This window comes from Carya illinoinensis, chromosome 15 (assembly GCF_018687715.1).
Source record: "Carya illinoinensis cultivar Pawnee chromosome 15, C.illinoinensisPawnee_v1, whole genome shotgun sequence".
Lineage (NCBI taxonomy): Eukaryota > Viridiplantae > Streptophyta > Magnoliopsida > Fagales > Juglandaceae > Carya > Carya illinoinensis.
This window is the reverse complement of record NC_056766.1, coordinates 32,194,326-32,211,890: the sequence shown is the minus strand read 5'-3', so window position 1 is coordinate 32,211,890 and position 17,565 is coordinate 32,194,326. Positions and strand designations below refer to the sequence as shown.

General features: G+C 33.7%; 2 protein-coding genes across 2 annotated transcripts; both read right to left on the bottom strand.

Annotated features, from left to right (window-relative positions):
• Positions 1–508: 508 nt before the first annotated feature.
• LOC122297735 (probable calcium-binding protein CML15) lies at positions 509–1,389 on the bottom strand. The gene has a single exon (XM_043107880.1). The coding sequence runs from the start codon at positions 1,196–1,198 to the stop codon at positions 680–682; it is 519 nt and encodes a 172-aa protein (XP_042963814.1). The 5' UTR covers positions 1,199–1,389; the 3' UTR covers positions 509–679.
• Positions 1,390–4,960: 3,571 nt separating this feature from the next.
• LOC122297248 lies at positions 4,961–5,684 on the bottom strand. The gene has a single exon (XM_043107248.1). It carries the CDS (start codon positions 5,635–5,637, stop codon positions 5,152–5,154), a length of 486 nt encoding a protein of 161 aa, XP_042963182.1. The 5' UTR covers positions 5,638–5,684; the 3' UTR covers positions 4,961–5,151.
• Between the last annotated feature and the right edge of the window lie 11,881 nt (positions 5,685–17,565).

Here is a 17,565-nt window from a genome sequence, read left to right as displayed (position 1 = left end):
ACTATTAAAAAATTACTTTCTTTTTATATAGATTTTGTATTTATTCATTTTTTTCAAAATGATTATACGGCACTTATGCACTCACGACTGCAATTATCATTTATCAAAAGAAAAAACAAAGTGTGTGAATACTCTTGAGAAAGAGAGATGTGTTTTTTTCTAGTAGAACTTTGGCCTTAATTATTTGTGTAAAATTGGTTTGAACTATACGACGATCATTTGAGTTGTTATATCATAGAAGAGACAAGTCAAGAGGAAGCTTGCTCATTCATTCAAAACTTTGTTTAAATCTCTTAAAGAGAGCGAAATTTCCATATCCGATCAATCTAAACTCATTTCATTTTAATTTTAATTTTATTGTAATTTTTATTTTATTACTATGTATTTCACTGACAATTTGCAGCAGAAAATAAAATTGGGTGGCTGGTTTTCTAAAGGAAGAAGAGATGTATGTCTGCATCTACATGCACTTTTATTAATCATCTTCATGTCCTCCCTTCAAATAGAATAGTTCAAAGGACATGAATTTCTCCATGATCATCATTTGCAGTACTAATTAAATGTCTCATCTCTGGGCTGTAACCATCTAAAATTAGTTAAACAGAGACGATAAATTCTGATCCTATCAACAAGATCAATGAACATTTTGAAAATGAATTAAAATAAATAAATAAATCAATCACGAAAAAGCGAGGCCTAGAAAACCAGAAGCAGACTTTGCCATTACAGCAGCAAATTCATGAAAGCTAATGACACCATCGCCATTAACATCAGCTTCCTGGATCATCTCCGTGAGCTCTCTGTACGTTAATGGCTGACCCATTTTGGCCATAGATCCTGCCAGCTCAGCCGCAGTTATGTAGCCATTGCCATCCCTATCAAACGATCGGAAAACCTCCAAAAGCTGCTCCTGGTTTATCAGTATTTCTTCGTTCATGTCGGGCAATATGGCGTTGACCAATTCGTCAAACTCGACGAAGCCATTGCCGTTGGAGTCAATGTTGGCTAAAAGGACGTGGATTTGGTCGCCGGAGGGCTTGAGTCCGATGGACCTAAGGAGTGCAGCAAGCTCTAGGATGGTTAGGCTACCGTCTGAGTCCATGTCAAATCTTGCGAAGATGTCCTTCAATTGCTTGAGCTGATCATGATCATCCATTACCTTGAGTGAAGCCATTCTTGTAATGCAAACATAAAACATAAAAATAAAAAATAAATAAAAATGGAGATGAAGGATCAAATCAAGAGATCATGCATGAAAATGTATGGGTGGTGGTGGTGGTGGTGGAGGAGAAGGTGTTAACATGGATGCTGTTTTTTTTTTTGGTGTTATGAGTTGTTATGGGTGTGAGGTTTGAATTTTGTTTCCGAGTCATATTAGGAAGCACCACGACCATATTTGACAATTATTACAAAAATAATAAATGATTTTTTTTTTCAGAATTTTAATTTTTTTAGTATATATAAGTTCGGTTAAAAAAAGGTAAATTGGTTTTTATAATCTGTTTGGATACTGAGTTGAAATAAGATAAGTTGAGATGAAAGTTGAAAATTGAATAACATATTGTTAAAATATTTTTTTAAAATTATTATTATTTTGATAATTCAAAAAATTGAATTATTTATTATATTTTGTATGAAAATTTAAAAAAATTATAATGATGACTGAGATGAGATGAGATGAAACATTTTAATTATCCAAATGAGACCTAAATATAATTTCCTTGATAATATATATATATAAATTGCCAAGGAAAATATTAATTATTATTCTCTGATTTATCATCCTCTTGTATGATTTAAAAGAAAATAAAATATAATTTTCATCAATTTTATTATCTTCGTCTTATATTACAAGAAAAACCAGTTTTTATGATTAATTTATTACAACGAAAATACTATTTAAAATAGTCTTCTCGTTGTAATAAATTGATCACAAAAATCTAATTTTTTTAGTAATTAATATCTATTGATGTGATATTAAATGATTATATAAAATTATAATATAATAAATAATTTATAATTTTTTAATATTATATTATGAGATGATAGAAGAATAATAATAAAATAGATAGCATATAATAATATTATGATGATTAAAATGATGATGGATAATATTTTTTTAATTATAAAAAATAGAGGCTCAATAATAAAATAACGGGATGCGTCGTCTTGTATGAAAAAATAATAGCCAAATGAGGTGTTAAGCATAATTTTAATTATTTGTGGGGTGGATTATATGGAAGCAGCCAGGAAGGGGAGTCGGTGCATGTATTTTGTCGCTTTCATGCAAACACGTACACGTGATAAGATTCTATGGCCTTTGCATATTTTTCTTCGTGCTTTCGAGGAAGCTTGCTATTGCCTTCTCAATTTTAAAGATAGATTTACAGTTTTAAAATATTGAAATATTAAGTATTTTTTTTTTTTAATTTGACTGCTTATGTGTTTTAATTTTTTTAATAGTTAAGAAAGTGACTAATATTAGTAAATGTGTGTATTTTTTAAAAATATTTAAATATATTTAAAAAATATTTGAAAAAAAATAAATTAAAATACACTAGGGGCATATCCAACTGTACATGCTGGAGGCTCCCTAGCATTGTCTGAGTGCTAGCTACTAGTTAGTCCCATAATTTTGGTCTATCAAAGTCACCACTAGTGCAAATTGCACTTTTTTTTTCTTTTTTTTTTTTAAATATTTTTTTAAACATATTTAAAAAAATTTAAAATATATAAATTCACTGATAGTCACTTTTGTATCCATTAATAAAAAATAAAAATAAAATACATGAGCAATGTTAGGTGGCAAAACTAGGGGCCATTTAGCATTTTCCCTTTTAAAAAATGGGTAAATTTAGCATCTACATGAAAATTTATTTATTTTTAATAGTAGACTTTCAAAGCAAGCGTGGATTTTTTATATTCTAAAACTATATCTAATATTATTCTTCGAAAAATGGAGTTGGAACTGTGTACGATATGGCATTCTATTTTGAAAAATGATATTTGCAGTCGTGAAATGTAAAAGTACCACACAATTCTTTTGAAAAAAATGAGAAAATAAAGGAACCACATAAAAAAACTGATTTTTTAATAGTGATCCCACTCGTTTTTAAAAGGATTGCATGGCTCTTACACACTCTATAACTATATCTAACATTACTCTTAAAAATTTAATATATATTATAAGGTATACCTCATGTCTTACAAATTTAATCATTGGATTCTCACAATCTCTACAATTAAGAGTAATGTACAGTCATAGGATGTACTCTCTTTGAATTAAAGTAGAAATCATTATTAAAAAATATTTTTTTTTATATGGATTTCATATTTATCTATTTTTTTAAAAGAGATGCGCGAGGCTGACAAATCTTATGATTATAAATATCATTTCTCAAAAAGATAAAAATATAAAATAAACCTAACAACATAAACAATAATATATATAGAACAAAAACTATATATTATACGACAAATACAACTTCATATTAAAATATAATTTTTTTACTTTAATCCAAAAACACTATCAATTACTTGTGCATGCAGGAGCTCAATATAAAGGAAAAATGATCTTCTTAATACCCAATCGTAATTGAGTTATAATATAGTTTGTTACCATATCATTTTTCCTATCACAAAGGGAATATTATAGTCGATTTGTAAAATCATAATACCCCTATAATATGCCCGACTTTGGCCAATCTGCTCAACGTTGGTTAAGCTCGTCAAGTCCAATTTTCAGAAGGTTTGGCTTTGTTATCCAAACATTAATTAATTGGATTGTTGGTTTTCTCGATCTTATTCTTAGATGTTGACTATAATTTAACCATTTTCCTTGCAATTCTCTTTCATTTTCTTTATCAATTTCAATCAATCCAAGCATCAAATTCATGAGTGTGTTATAAGTTAGCAAGCCTTACAAATTTTAGCTGATAGAAATTAGTAGTAAGTCAGCTTGACACGTGAAAAATTTAATTAATAAATTAAGTGTAAAGTTAAGAGTTTGAATTCAAACTTTTATTATGATAATATATGAAATCATCAATTGCCTCAAAAATTTAAATTGATAAAAAAAAATTATTATTTATTAAATCCTTAATAGTAAGTCATTTGAAATTTAAGACCATGAGAGATGAGGAATCTCAATCTAATTTTAAACACCCTGGCAAATGAAGAATAGTTGAGCTGTTGCAAGTTCAAGTTCATGTGTGCACAGTGATGCATGGAATAATATATAAATGATTCATCTATACATTATTCAGTTCCATTTATTGCAAGGTAATGACATGCTCATGCTTTTATATAAAGGCTTGTACTCCATCCATGGTGCATGGGCATGCACATGCATGGCTCTATCATGTATGAGACTAATAAGTAATGATATGTACAATTATTTTTATATTTTTTTTATTAGTGTAATTGATTGTATTAATTTTTTTAATATTTAACTAATTATATTAATAAAATATATAAAAAATATACAAAAATAACTTTATATAAAATTTTTATAGAAAGAATAATACACAGTACTGAAAAAGGTAAAATTAATACTGTCAGCCAGGTTCCATTAATCATTCATACAGCTCATGTGGGGTGGATCCATCTCCAAACAGTTAGCAAAGGGTCCCACCTAAATATTTGATTCTACTCAGCTCATGCTGCTAAATAATGCAGACTTCCAAAAAACTGTAGCCTTTCTTTTTCTCGAGTTAAAGCAACTTTTTTTTATAAAGGTAAATTTCTTGTCATGACATTAAATTTACTTTAAAAATTTACTTTAAAATAAAATAAAATAAAATATTATATTAAATTACGTCAATTTATATATTTATTTAATAAATTCTCTTAAAGTATTTCTCATTAAATAAACATTAATTGGTGGTATATTTTTTCTGTTATTGGTTCTTGATCTCTTTATGATTTAGGAAATCTCTTTTGAGAGTGACATGCATGCATGTATACATATGTAAAAATATATTCAAATATATGAATCAAGTTACAAAACAAAACCAAAAAGTCTGATCTTACAACTCCCAAAAAAAAAAAAGGGGAAAGAAAAAGAAAAAGAAGAAGAAGGAATGTTACAGCAGCTTGAATATGAAATTATTTCCACGCATGCAGATTGCATAAACCCACCTGCATCAATATTCAAGCCTGTGGGGGAGGTTGATTCTCACCATCTTTAACCTTGACATCATTTTTCCCTTTGCCAAATCCCATAATCTTTGCTCCAATCTCAACATCGCCGGATATACACCGCGGCCTGCACTTCCGCTTCACCCACCCAAAGATGTCTCTGTCTCCGATACTCTCCATGGAAGAAGCTGCCCTTTCTGTGCACCTCTTTCCCAGCACGCACGAAATAATTGCAAGAACTGTTAGAACTGACATCACTGCAAAGAATGGGCCAAGAGACCCAGAAGAATGCCAAGCACTGCTACTGCTGCTGCTGGATGCAACTCCAGGAGTCATCAGGGTTTCCCCTGGCTGTTGCTGCTCAGGCAGTGATGCTGATGTTGTTGCCATTCTCGTGCTGAGTTGAAGTAGAAACAGCTCTGTTTGATGGAAATACATACATATATATTGAGTAGTTCTGTGATAAAGTGGTTTTTGCTTCTTTACCATGATGTCCATAAGTGCATGAATATATGAGTGGAAGACAACATGGAAAGAAAGGGCTATATATTAAGGGAGAGACTTTTTATCCGGTTTTTGCTTTTGAGATGGTTTGCATGCTTGCAATTGCATGGCCTTTGACAGAGAAAGTAGTCTTTTCCTTTGTTAAGAAAAATAAAAAAGAGTGAGATTCCTTGTGTTAAAAGTGAAATATTCCACGTGAAAGTTTGGTCCTTGTTTCTTTCTTAATAACTCTTTCCCCATGAGTTAAGCTTTTAAAAAGAAAAAGAAACATTTCATGCCATTGTAAGTTATCGAGATCAGAAACAAGTCATGATCAGCCTCAGCGCATACCTCCCTGAATAATTACAACGTCTAAGGCTAATCTCTAGGTCGGATAGAGTTTCGATCCTGCTGTTTGGTCTTGAACATTCAAATCATCTTGGTGCAAACAGTTTTTAGAATTATCCGATTTGTATTCGTGGAACTATTGAAACTTTATTCTGGTACACCCAACACCAATAAAAAAAGGTTAAAACCTTCCAAGGCTGCAAAAAGCTAAGTAACGATATAATAATGTAAATTGAGAAGAAGCTAACTATCTACTTAAGTGGGTGCCAACTAATTAATGAAGTTTTCTTATCCTTAGTAAAAGCTTGGAATCAGATCGTGCAAAGAAAGGCAGGCTGCTTGACGACTGACGCTCTATGTACAGTACTAGTACTATTTATTGGGTCCAGAAAGGATCTACCCACTAAAAGGTTGGTCCTAGTGATCTCTTTTGGATAGATAATTATTTTTTAAATAATATTACCCATCATCTTAATTTTTATTATTTTTTTTTCATCCTATGTGATAAGGGAGAATCAAATGATTCTCCATAAGATTTGTTATATCCCAATTCGGTTCCACCCCAAAAGCCATATTTTGGATGAGCCTAAACCACTTTTTGGTTATAGAATTCCAGAACTCGAAATTCTGAGAAAGAACTACTTATTTTTCAGGGAATGGGCACTCATAACCTGCAGATTTATGAAGGTGCGTAACCAATTCACACAACAAGGCACTTCTAACTTTTAGCGAAAATGTAGGATTACAACTAAGCACCTTTTCTCATCAACAATACGAGTAAAAAAAAAATGATATATAACAACGGCCAATGAAATGCGACATGCCCACTTACCACAAGGAAAAAGAAAAAAAACAAATGAAGTATCGGAACGAAGAGAAAACATATTGCCAAGCCCAAGCTGTTTACCGGGGTACTAAATAAATAAAACCATAAAATAAAAACCCAAAGCCATGAAAATTAGGAATTTTCAACAAAACCATCACCGTAACCGAACTTGAACATGATCCAATAGAAATACTGAAATTGAAACATAGTACCATCCGATCCACCATGTACAGTGATTTATGAGCAAAATCACTAGCAAATAATATAATTATTCGATATACAACGATAAAGTCTAGGAAGATAAATGAAAACAGTCACAAGAAAATGGGCTTTTTTTGTAAAAAATGCTAAACCCTGGCGCAATGGGGCATAGAAGAGAGAGAAATGGGCCCGAATGCGGTGGGAGTAGTGCTATGGAGAAGCTTCTTTAAATCCAAGAGCACACCGCATGCTAGCTGAGGTGAATACATTATATTAAAAAAAACGAACTCTCAGTAAATAAACTGCATTCCTCTCTATCAGAAAACAGATTCCTGAAACAGAAGCTTTCTTTCCTGTAGTTGTTGTTCTTCGCTATTGAGTTCAAACCCTCTCTCCAATCTCTGATGGGCTGGATTTTTGCCCAGCCCATTTTTTTTGGTTGGCTGACAAATAATATTGATTATGGGCGTTAGAAACAGAGAGTTTTTTTGCGTGGGAAAGATATAAAGATAAATGTGCAAAGATTAGTTCTTCAAGCCTGATAGAACCAATTCCAAAGCTGAAAATTTGCCTGGCGTGGAAAGTGGCCACTGTCGTCCAAGTAGTGTCTATCCCTCGCTTGACTCTCTCATGAAAATTCTAAAAGAAATTTGACTGCAAGTAATCTTGAAAATGGGGGTAAAAGCCAGATCTTTAATTGCACTAAGAATCAACAAATCCAAAAGAGCCAACTCGACAAAACCAAGCAAAATCAATAAACAAGAATTCACTTCGAACACTCAAATTCTCGAAACACTGACTGGCTCATTAAAAAATCCAGTGCTCCAAGCAATCCCCGTGAGGATATTTTTTTTTTTTTAAACATCCTTGTGCCAGCATCACCCAGACCAGCAAACTAAAAACTTGATAAAGAAATATATATTTATCAAGATGAGGCTGTATTGCTTCTTTAAAAGAGCAATACATGAGGCTAGTTCATGCAGATAATAATTAAAGCAAATCTTTGATTCGATATTATCTCTAACATACCAAAAAAAAAAATTAAGCAAAACAACTCTAAATCAGTTTTTCATTACTTCCATTATAGTCAAGTTATAGGCTACTGCATTGCTTGTATGAATCATGGACGAAATAGTTATTAAAATTAGATATCTATTTCATTTTATTTTCTTAAACTAGATATATCTATTAGTACCTATTTTATCCAATATCAGTAGATTTTGTAAAAGAATAAAACTTATAACATCTCATGCGAACGTATGATCAGCATAGTTGAGGTGCATGGGTTTATTCAAAACTTGGCATTCCGAATGTAATTAAGTTAATTTCTCAGATATATTTATGATTCAACAAATAGAGTTCTTAAGATCTTATTTCTATCCTTCAAATTTTACCAGGAGGAATTATTATCAACAACCATAATCACTTAATCTCATGAGCAGTACTTCATGAGATGAAACTACAGAATTCCTATCTAAATTTTTCATTCCAAATGGGTAAAAGAAGCTTATGTGGGCGTCAATATTATCCACAAGATCATATTGAGAAGGGGAGGGTTACACTTGTAGTTTTCTCAGAAAATGAAACGCTGGAAATAAAGAGTTTAGAGATCTACTTATTTATGTTTTCTTTTGCTAACTAGACACCAACAACAAGCTGCAAGTAAACTATGGTCAATGCTTTTTTAACACAAGTCTACATCAACCGAATGTTAGCATATTATTTCAGCTTCCAAAGTTTCAGTATTTCCAAGCAATTTCAAAGAATATGAGGGAATACTAGTGCACAAAGTATACTAAATTTGAAGTAAAATATTGAAGTAACTTATAATTTTGGTTACACCATGGAATTAAATAGCAATTTCAAACAAAATGAAATACATGAGGCATATCTGAGACAAATTACCCAGTATCTTTTAACTACTTTAGGCTAACTGGATTGAGGTTCCATTAATGTACAAAAAGTCTATGCTAATTTATACTTGACCTAAACGCTGGGAATAAAATTGGGGAAAAAAGCAGAGGTTCTTACCAGCTATAAATCATGCCAACCGAGTGGAGGAAATGAAGGGGAATAGGCGATACCAATAACCCTTTGCCACCAAGAAAAGGATCGTGCTGCAACAATAACAGAGGGGATTAGTATATACAAAAAGGAGGATTTTGTGGAAAAAATCTCAGCATAATGTGTCAAACACATGGGCTGGTGTTTACATTCCTAAGAGGAAAACCCAGAAATTCCTTCCGCAAGCACCAAATGGGTGGAGGCAGTGAGTTAGTGGTCATTAATCGGTGGAGGAACACAAGGTTAATTAAGAAGTGATTATGCAAATTAGAGGGACAAGAAAAATACCTTCACAATGACCACTATGAGCTGAAAATCAGCATCGGTCGACACTGCAAATTGAAGCCCAAATCCGAGGTAAACAGCACCATAACAGGGCACCAAAACCTAATGCTCAGCGAAGGGGGCTCTATAGTCGAAATTGATAGACCAAAAACAGAGGAATTTACACGAACTAGGGGGAAAGGGGGTCGGAAAATGGGACTCCGAAAACTGAAAGAGAATTTCCGTGAAAGTGTGTGCCTTGTGAATCCTTCTAGCTTCAAGTTCGGTTCGCACAATATCAGTTGGTCAAACTCGCGATTTGCAGGTGGAGGTAGGGCAAATAGGTTTTGCCGAAGAAGCTTGCGGTTAGGGAGTTCTCTGAACACTACAAGAAAGGTACTGTGGTCTGCGAAACGTTGGGGCGGGGGGTGGGGGGAAATTAAAATGTATTTACTACTTTGGCGCCCAGCTTCATCCCGACGTAGCTCTGCGCGCCACAACAAGTCCATTTCTTATTGCAGCGCCATTAATTGCCACTATTACTATAAAACTCGCTATAAAAAAAAAATTTCAGTGCCCTCCTCTCGGACATGTAATAAATGTGCTTAAATATTTGTAGCGATGTGAAAAACGCTGCAAATAATACCCATTTGCAGCGTGTTTATTTTCAGCAATTCAAAAAACGCTGCGACAAGTGTATTTTCTTGTAGTGTGTAGATATGTTTTCAATATTTGTATTTTGATTCTTTCCTATTTTATAGGATCACATAGTTGTAATTTATTCTATATATATTTGATGTTATCTCCTACGTACACATGTTAAGGAGGATTTCAGCCACTATACATTATTTCTTAAATATCTTTATGCTATCAATTTCAAGGTTTTTTCTTTGATTCTAACCATGGCTACTTCGACTTCTTCATCTCCTTCTCTTCCGCTCAACACAATGGTGCATATGCTCACCATTAAACTGACTTTCTCCAATTACTTATTGTGAAAAAATCAGTTTGTTCCTCTATTAGCCAGTCAAGATTTGTTTGGCTATTTGGATGGTAGCATCGCGGCTCCCTCAACCACAATTCTTGCTGATGATGGCACCAAAAGCCAAATTCATCCTACACTTCTTGGCTGCATACTGATCAGACGCTTCTCAATTTGCTCTACTCTTCTCTTACCGAGGAGTCTATGAGTGAGGTATTGGGTTTACATCTTTCTTAGGAGACTTGGCGCGCTCTTGAAGTCTCATTCTCGCACCAATTGAAGACTCGTGAATTGCAACTCAAGGATGAACTCCAACTAATGCAACATGGCTCTTAGTCTATTGCTGAGTTTTCCCACACCTTCAAATGTCTTTGCGATCAATTAGCTGCGATTGATCGTCCCATTGGCGACACAGATAAGGTTCACTAGTATTTACGAGCATGATATCATAGATTCTATTACCCTCCTTTCTTGAGATTGTTCCGAAAGCTTTGAGTCATGAGATTTTTTAAAAGGTCAGTTTCCCACTCGTCTTCTAACTTTGCCTATTATGTGCAGTAAGCTTCCAAATCGGTAGGGGTTAAGAAAGTGAAGAATCAGTCTTCCCCTTCTTCTAGCTCTTTTACCCATTCAAAGTCATCATCCACCTCCTATGTTCACTGTCAGTTGTATGACAATGAGGGACACCTAGCCAAACATTGCAGGAGCTTCTTCATACTCAAGAAGAAGCAATCGGCTAATCTTGCTGAAGCATTTTCCACCTACTCAATTCAAGACCTGAATGACTCCGAATGGTTTCCTAACTCTGGTGCAACGTCCCACATGACAAGTGACACCGAGGGTGTGGATCAACCAGCTATCTACTATGGTAATGAACGTGCCATGGTTCGAAATGGTCAGTCTTAAGCAATTTCTCATACTAGTTCCATTTCATCTTTTATTCTGTCTAGTTCCCTTCTTTTATCAAATGTCTTAGTTGTTCTTGGTATGAAGAAAAATCTTATTTCAATCAGTCAGCTTACTAAAGACAATAACTGTTTTATTACCTTCTCTTCCACTAGTTTCATCATACAGGATCAAGTCACAAGAACAATACTAAGAGTCGGAAGATGTGAAAATGGTCTCTACGTGTTGGATCATCGTCATCATGCCCTTGTGTCCACCACTTCTCCTTCACCGCAAGCCTCTATTCGTTTATGGCATGCTAGCCTTAGTCATCCAAATTATTTACTGTTGCTTCTCTTTCTAGATTAGGATCTATTTCTTGTAGTAATAAATTGGTGAACATTGATTCTAGAATTTGTATTAGTTGTAGACTTAGCAAAAGCCACTGTTTACCTTTTTCTCTAAATGATGAACGTTGTACCATGCCTTTTGATCGTTTACATTGTGATTTATGGGATCCGTCACTAGTTTTCTCTTTTACTGGATATAGATACTATTCGGTATTCGTTGATGATTGTACCCGATTTAGTTGGATATTCCCGTTAAAACAAAAATCTAATTTTTTTGATACTTTCATCCATTTACAATGTTATATTGAGATGCAATTTTTAGTAAAAATAAAATCCTTTAAATGCAATGGTGAAACCGAATTTATAAATAATAAATTTCGCTCTCCTGCAATCTTGTAGTATTGTTCTCCGTTTGGCATGCCCTTACACTCCTAGTCAAAATGGCATTGCCGAATGCAAGCATTGCCATGTCACATGAATGGGTCTTACCCTTATGTTCCATGCACGTGTGCCACTCTCTTTGTGGGTTGAGGCCTTCTTTATTGCCGTCTTTCTCATTAACCGACTCTCATCACTATCACTTGATGGCAAAACTCCATATGAGCTCAGTTTGGTAAGCAACCAAGTTACTATATACTTCGCACTTGTGGGTGTCTTTGCTTCCCTTATTTGAGAGATTACGCACCTAATAAATTGTTTCCAAAATCTGCTTCTTGTGTCTTTTTAGGTTACAGTACCCTTAATAAAGGATTCCGGTGCCTAGATCGAAAGACACATTATGTCTATGTTTCTCGACATGTTCAGTTTTATGAAAATAATTTTCCTTATCATGGTGATTCTGTGCAAAATTTGCATGCCAACATTGACTATGTTTTCAATATTTGTATTTTGATTCTTTCCTATTTTATATGATCACATTGTTGTAATTTATTCTATATATATTTGATGTTATCTCCAACACACGTTGAGGATTTCAGCCATTATACATTGTTTCTTAAACATCTTTACTATGATGTAGCATTAGACGATTGGATACTATTTATTACATTTAATTTGTAAAGCTATCATCTAATGTCATATTATGAGATGATGAGATGATGATGAGAAAATAGATAATGAATAGATTGTTTCTTTTTTATAAGCAAATAGTCTACACTACAAAGTTCTATATATATAGTTAGGGCTCTAATAAGCTATGTACGTATATATATAACATTAAAATGTTATGTATAATGTTATCTATAAAAGAGTAATGTTACATATAATTATAGAGTGCGCAAGCACTGCGTAATCAATTTGAAAAAAAGTGAGGCTCATTATTAAAAAAATTAATTTTTTTTCATGTGAATCTCGTATTTATTCACTTTTTAAAAAAATTACATAACACTTGTATACTCTACGACTGTAAATATAATTTTTCCTTACAAAAACCACCATTTTAAGGGCCCAATGCATGTTGTAAGCCCATCTTAATAGAATAAGGGAGACATAAAAGAAAAGACAAAATGCTTGAATTGTCCGTCGTGAAATGATATAACATAAAGCTGGCACACATTAGACTCAAGAATTAACTAAGGCTTCGTTTGGATATGTGAACAAATCCTAAAGAAGTGGTATAAAATAATGAGACAATTGTAGAAAAGAAAAATGCACGGAGAAGGCATGGGTACTTCTACACACACCAAGATCTTCGACCTCTCACTCTCTTCCACTTTCATTATAATTGTATTAACAAGCCAATGAGTGATTATATAAGAGTTTGTAAAATCATTAAATATAGTGTATTTCTTCCCTAAAAAACCCATGAACCTAGACCTTAGCACTAAACAACATAAATCTTAATGCATGTCTTCCTCTTTTTTAATATTTTCTACACTTTTTATGCGGATCAATAATTAAGTAAAATTAAATGACCAAATTTCAACTTTTAAAATGTAAAAACAAGTAAGATAGTGGACTAACCATTAGAGCTCTTTAATACTATATATATCAAAATAATTCTACTTAACATTGTAACTATCACCTTTTTGAGTAATGACTCCATAATAAATTTGTTAAACTTAGGAGTACTACCTGCCTTACCACCATCTCGCACCCCATCCCTGTCTAGGTGGGGTGACAAAAAAGACTCCCACACCTTGTCCTCATTTGATTGGGATGACTATCACCATCCGCTTGCTTGCCAAGTGGCGGATTGATGCCATCACCATTCGGTCACACCGTTCGACAACACATTTTTCACAAAAAAAAAAGTCAACAAAATTGCTTATATATCAGAAAAATTGTAGCCACCCAACAAATCACACAGACTGACGCGTCACAGCTACAACCATGGGTCATAAAACTCACAAACTCATGATCATAGTTATGAGTCTTTAATTTATAGAACTTCAATGGCAAACATGGTCTTATCATTGTAAATTGCAACTTGGTTGTGACCCATGACAATAGAGAGAGAAACCAGGCTGAGAGGAGGAGGAGAAGAGAAGTAAGAGAGAGAGAGAGAGAGAGAGAGAGAGAAAGAGAGAGAGGACGGTAAACTATGAAGCCATGGAGGCGTGAAATGAAGGGGAAGAAGAAAAGAGTAGAGAGGAAAGGAGGACCATGAGGAAAATGAGAGAAATGTGTGTGTGTGTGTGTGTGTGTGTGTGTGTGAGAGAGAGAGAGAGAGAGAGAGAGAGAGAGAGAGAGAGAGAGATTACCCTATTTATAGTTAGGAATTTTTTTATAATATATGATATATATATATATATATAGATATACAAATGGGCAGCGGACAGGTAAAACTTAAGTAGGGTTAGTGCTCTACCAGCACCCGCCCTAGTGTTATTTATTGTGTGAATGCCCGCCCATTCGCTTGCCTGATGTGGGCGAGTATGCGGGTGGGCCAGGTATATGTACCCGTCCCTCATCCCAGTTAAATTATCACTCTTAATCCTCATTTAATTTACTTTAATAATTTATCAATAATAGGATTAATTATGTTATTAACTCTAGGAGCTCGAACAAGCCCTATTTATACATAAGCTAACACCACATATCAAACATAAGAACATTAAAATCTGGTTTATATTTGGAAAATAAAAAAAATAATATTATTTACACTATTTATTATGGGACCTATTATATTCATAAAAAAGTTAAAGTGCAAATATATGTAAACTAATGTGACAATCCTCTACATTAGTAATGTAATTGGTGCGTTAATAAAAGGACTTGCAAATAGATTTATTCAAAAAATTATTAAACACTACAAAATCGATTGTGAAAATTAAATGAGTAAATCTTATTCATTTGTTTTTTAAAACAATCCATCTAATAATTTTTCATAATATAAGTCTAACTTAGAATATTACAAATAAAAGTAATACTTGGTACATTTTTAGGACATGCAACATTTGTGCCGTTCCTTTAAATAGTGGGGCTGCCCATAAAAAATAAATCTTTTTGTATGAGGTGTAGCCTACTTTTTTTTTTAAATAGACTGTGCAAAACTTAAACACCATAAAACTTTATAATCATTTTCCATTACTCTTGCAATAACTCACAAGCACACTTGATAGACATTCGTGAAGAAGTTTCAGACCAGATAAAAAATGTTCTTTTTTTCTTTGGAAAAAATACAGTACAATACAAGCAAAAATAACTAGATTCGCAATGGTTTAAAAATAAAGTTCAGATAGAAGAAGCGGGATAAATGGCATGGGGATGCTACTAATAGTATTATTGGAAGTGGCCCATTTGCAATATTGTGCACAACATAATTGGCATTTCTATGTACTTTTCTAGCTATCAATTCTTTTGACTTGTTGACAATCATCATGACATCCTTGATTATAGGAGCAATCTTCCAATCTTAGGTGGTTTTTCTTATTGGATGGCCATGATTGTTGGATGTTTTACACAAAAATGATGAGAATCTCATTAAAGTGTTTGTCCCACAAGTTGATGTTTTACAAAGGAATTGCAAATTCTTTGATTGTGCACCATTGGTCCCTATTTAGAGACCACAAATACTAGTTGGAAAGGGGGCAAAAACCATTTGACTCAATCAAACAGTTGTGTGTCTTGACACTTCCTCAACCAACACTTCATTGGGAAGCATCACTACGAGAAAGATGCAAATTCATTGGGGTGCACCACTTGATGTGGTTACCCTCGTAAAACAATATCAATTCTTCTACAGGCAGTCGGGGAGCTGCAAACGGGATGCAGTCGGCTGACGTGGCATTAAAAAAAAAAAAATGGCAGAAAAGTTCAAATGCGGGAAACTGTGATCACCAAAAGATTTTGGTTGGCGTGTTCTACAAGCTTCAAGCTTGGGCAAGCGAAAATGGAAGTCTGAGCAGGTTTCGGCTTGGATTTGCAGCTTGTTCGGGGCGTCTCCTTCATGCTGCCGATTCGGGTCTCCTTCATCCAGCTGATTCCGAACCTTTTGGTTCATGCAGCTGATTCTGAGCAGGTTTTTGTTTTGTACAAAAGTGGCCTGAATTTTTTTTGGGTTTCATCTGGTTTAAAATGTTGAAAGAAGCACGCACCACAAGGGACTGAACCCAAGCGCCAGAGCCGTGGAATAAGTACGACCTCGAAGATTCAAGAGCAAGGATTGATCACCATCTCTTTTCCTTCGGCATTGTCGTTTGTAAAAAGAAACTTGGTAATCCCTTCGTGCTTCTTCTACGTGTGGGTCTTCTGTAGCGTGTGTATATTTTTGATTTAGATTAATGGGGGAGATATGAATCTGTATGGGATGTGGGTCTTCGTGCTTCATACGCACGCCTGTCAAAACACTGAAAACTCAAATTTTAGCATTTTTATAATTTTGTTGGATATGTGCATCTTACTCCCATTGTTACTGAGATTGCATTCAAACAGCCCAAGGTGGGTTATAGTCCATGCTAAAAGACCTCTTTTTGAAGCAGTGTGAAAAAGCTGGAAGTTGCCTTCAGGTTTAAACGTGTTTAGCTTTGTTAAGAAGTTGGAAGTTACCCTAAGCTTCAAATGTTTGAAGCTCTGTTCGTTAAAAACCTGGAAGTTTGCTTGAGCTTCAAACGTTTGAAGCATTGTTAAAAACCTGGAAGTTGCCGTAAGCTTCAAACGTTTGAAGCTTTGTGTAAAACCTTTAAGTTGCCTTAAGCTCTGTATCAAGCTTTGTTAAAAACTGAAGTTGCCTTAAGGTCTGTTTGATTTATTGTTAAAAAAATTTTATGATTTGCGTTAAGCTCTGTTTGATGGAGCGGGAGTCTCGAGTCTCCATTTGGTTGAGGTGTCCGTGATCGTGAAATAGGGGATGCATGCATGCAGACACAGACCTGTGAAGCTATAATCTCTACATTTTGTGTAATGCCAACAAAATCTCTGTGTCTAAACATTTATTTTTTACTAACAGATAATATGATGAGATTATAGCACTATGCTTGGTCTCAGTTGAAAGGCAAAGATATTATGATGAGAAATTGACCACGCATCATATGTTTATTTGTTTTGCGAATTGTTTTGGTTTATAGTCCTTCAAATATAGTTGTTATTATCTTTATAATAATAATAATAACAGTCTTTCAAATATATTTGTACTAAAGTTTTTAATAATAATAATAACAATTCTTCAAATATATTATAATAATAACAGTCCTTCTAAACTAATAATATTATTTCAATGAGAACATTATAGGTGGTGGTGTTGGGCCAGAGTATGCTTTTGAATGCTTTGTTTTATCTCTTCATAAAGTTCAAATGCTTTTGAATGCATTTGTTTTATCTTTTCGTTGATGGGGCATATTCCTTGAATTACAAGAGGTTATTTGCTTATTTCCATGAAATGGTTGAATTATATGTTATTATTTCTCCAAGTTATTTGTTTTTTTGCTCCTTGATTAATATGAACTGGAAGACATATCTATGATACACTTTAGCGGAAATCTGCTTATTACACTTTATCCAAGTTATTTGCTTTTGATTTGCTCCTTGACTTTAAAGACTTTCTTGTATTGACTTTTCAGTGATCAGAATTTTTATTTGATAGC

Bases quoted from the DNA above. Each gene is read 5' to 3' on its own strand.
- LOC122297735 (XM_043107880.1), bottom strand. From the start codon at position 1,198: ATGTTTTATGTTTGCATTACAAGAATGGCTTCACTCAAGGTAATGGAT.
- LOC122297248 (XM_043107248.1), bottom strand. From the start codon at position 5,637: ATGGACATCATGGTAAAGAAGCAAAAACCACTTTATCACAGAACTACT.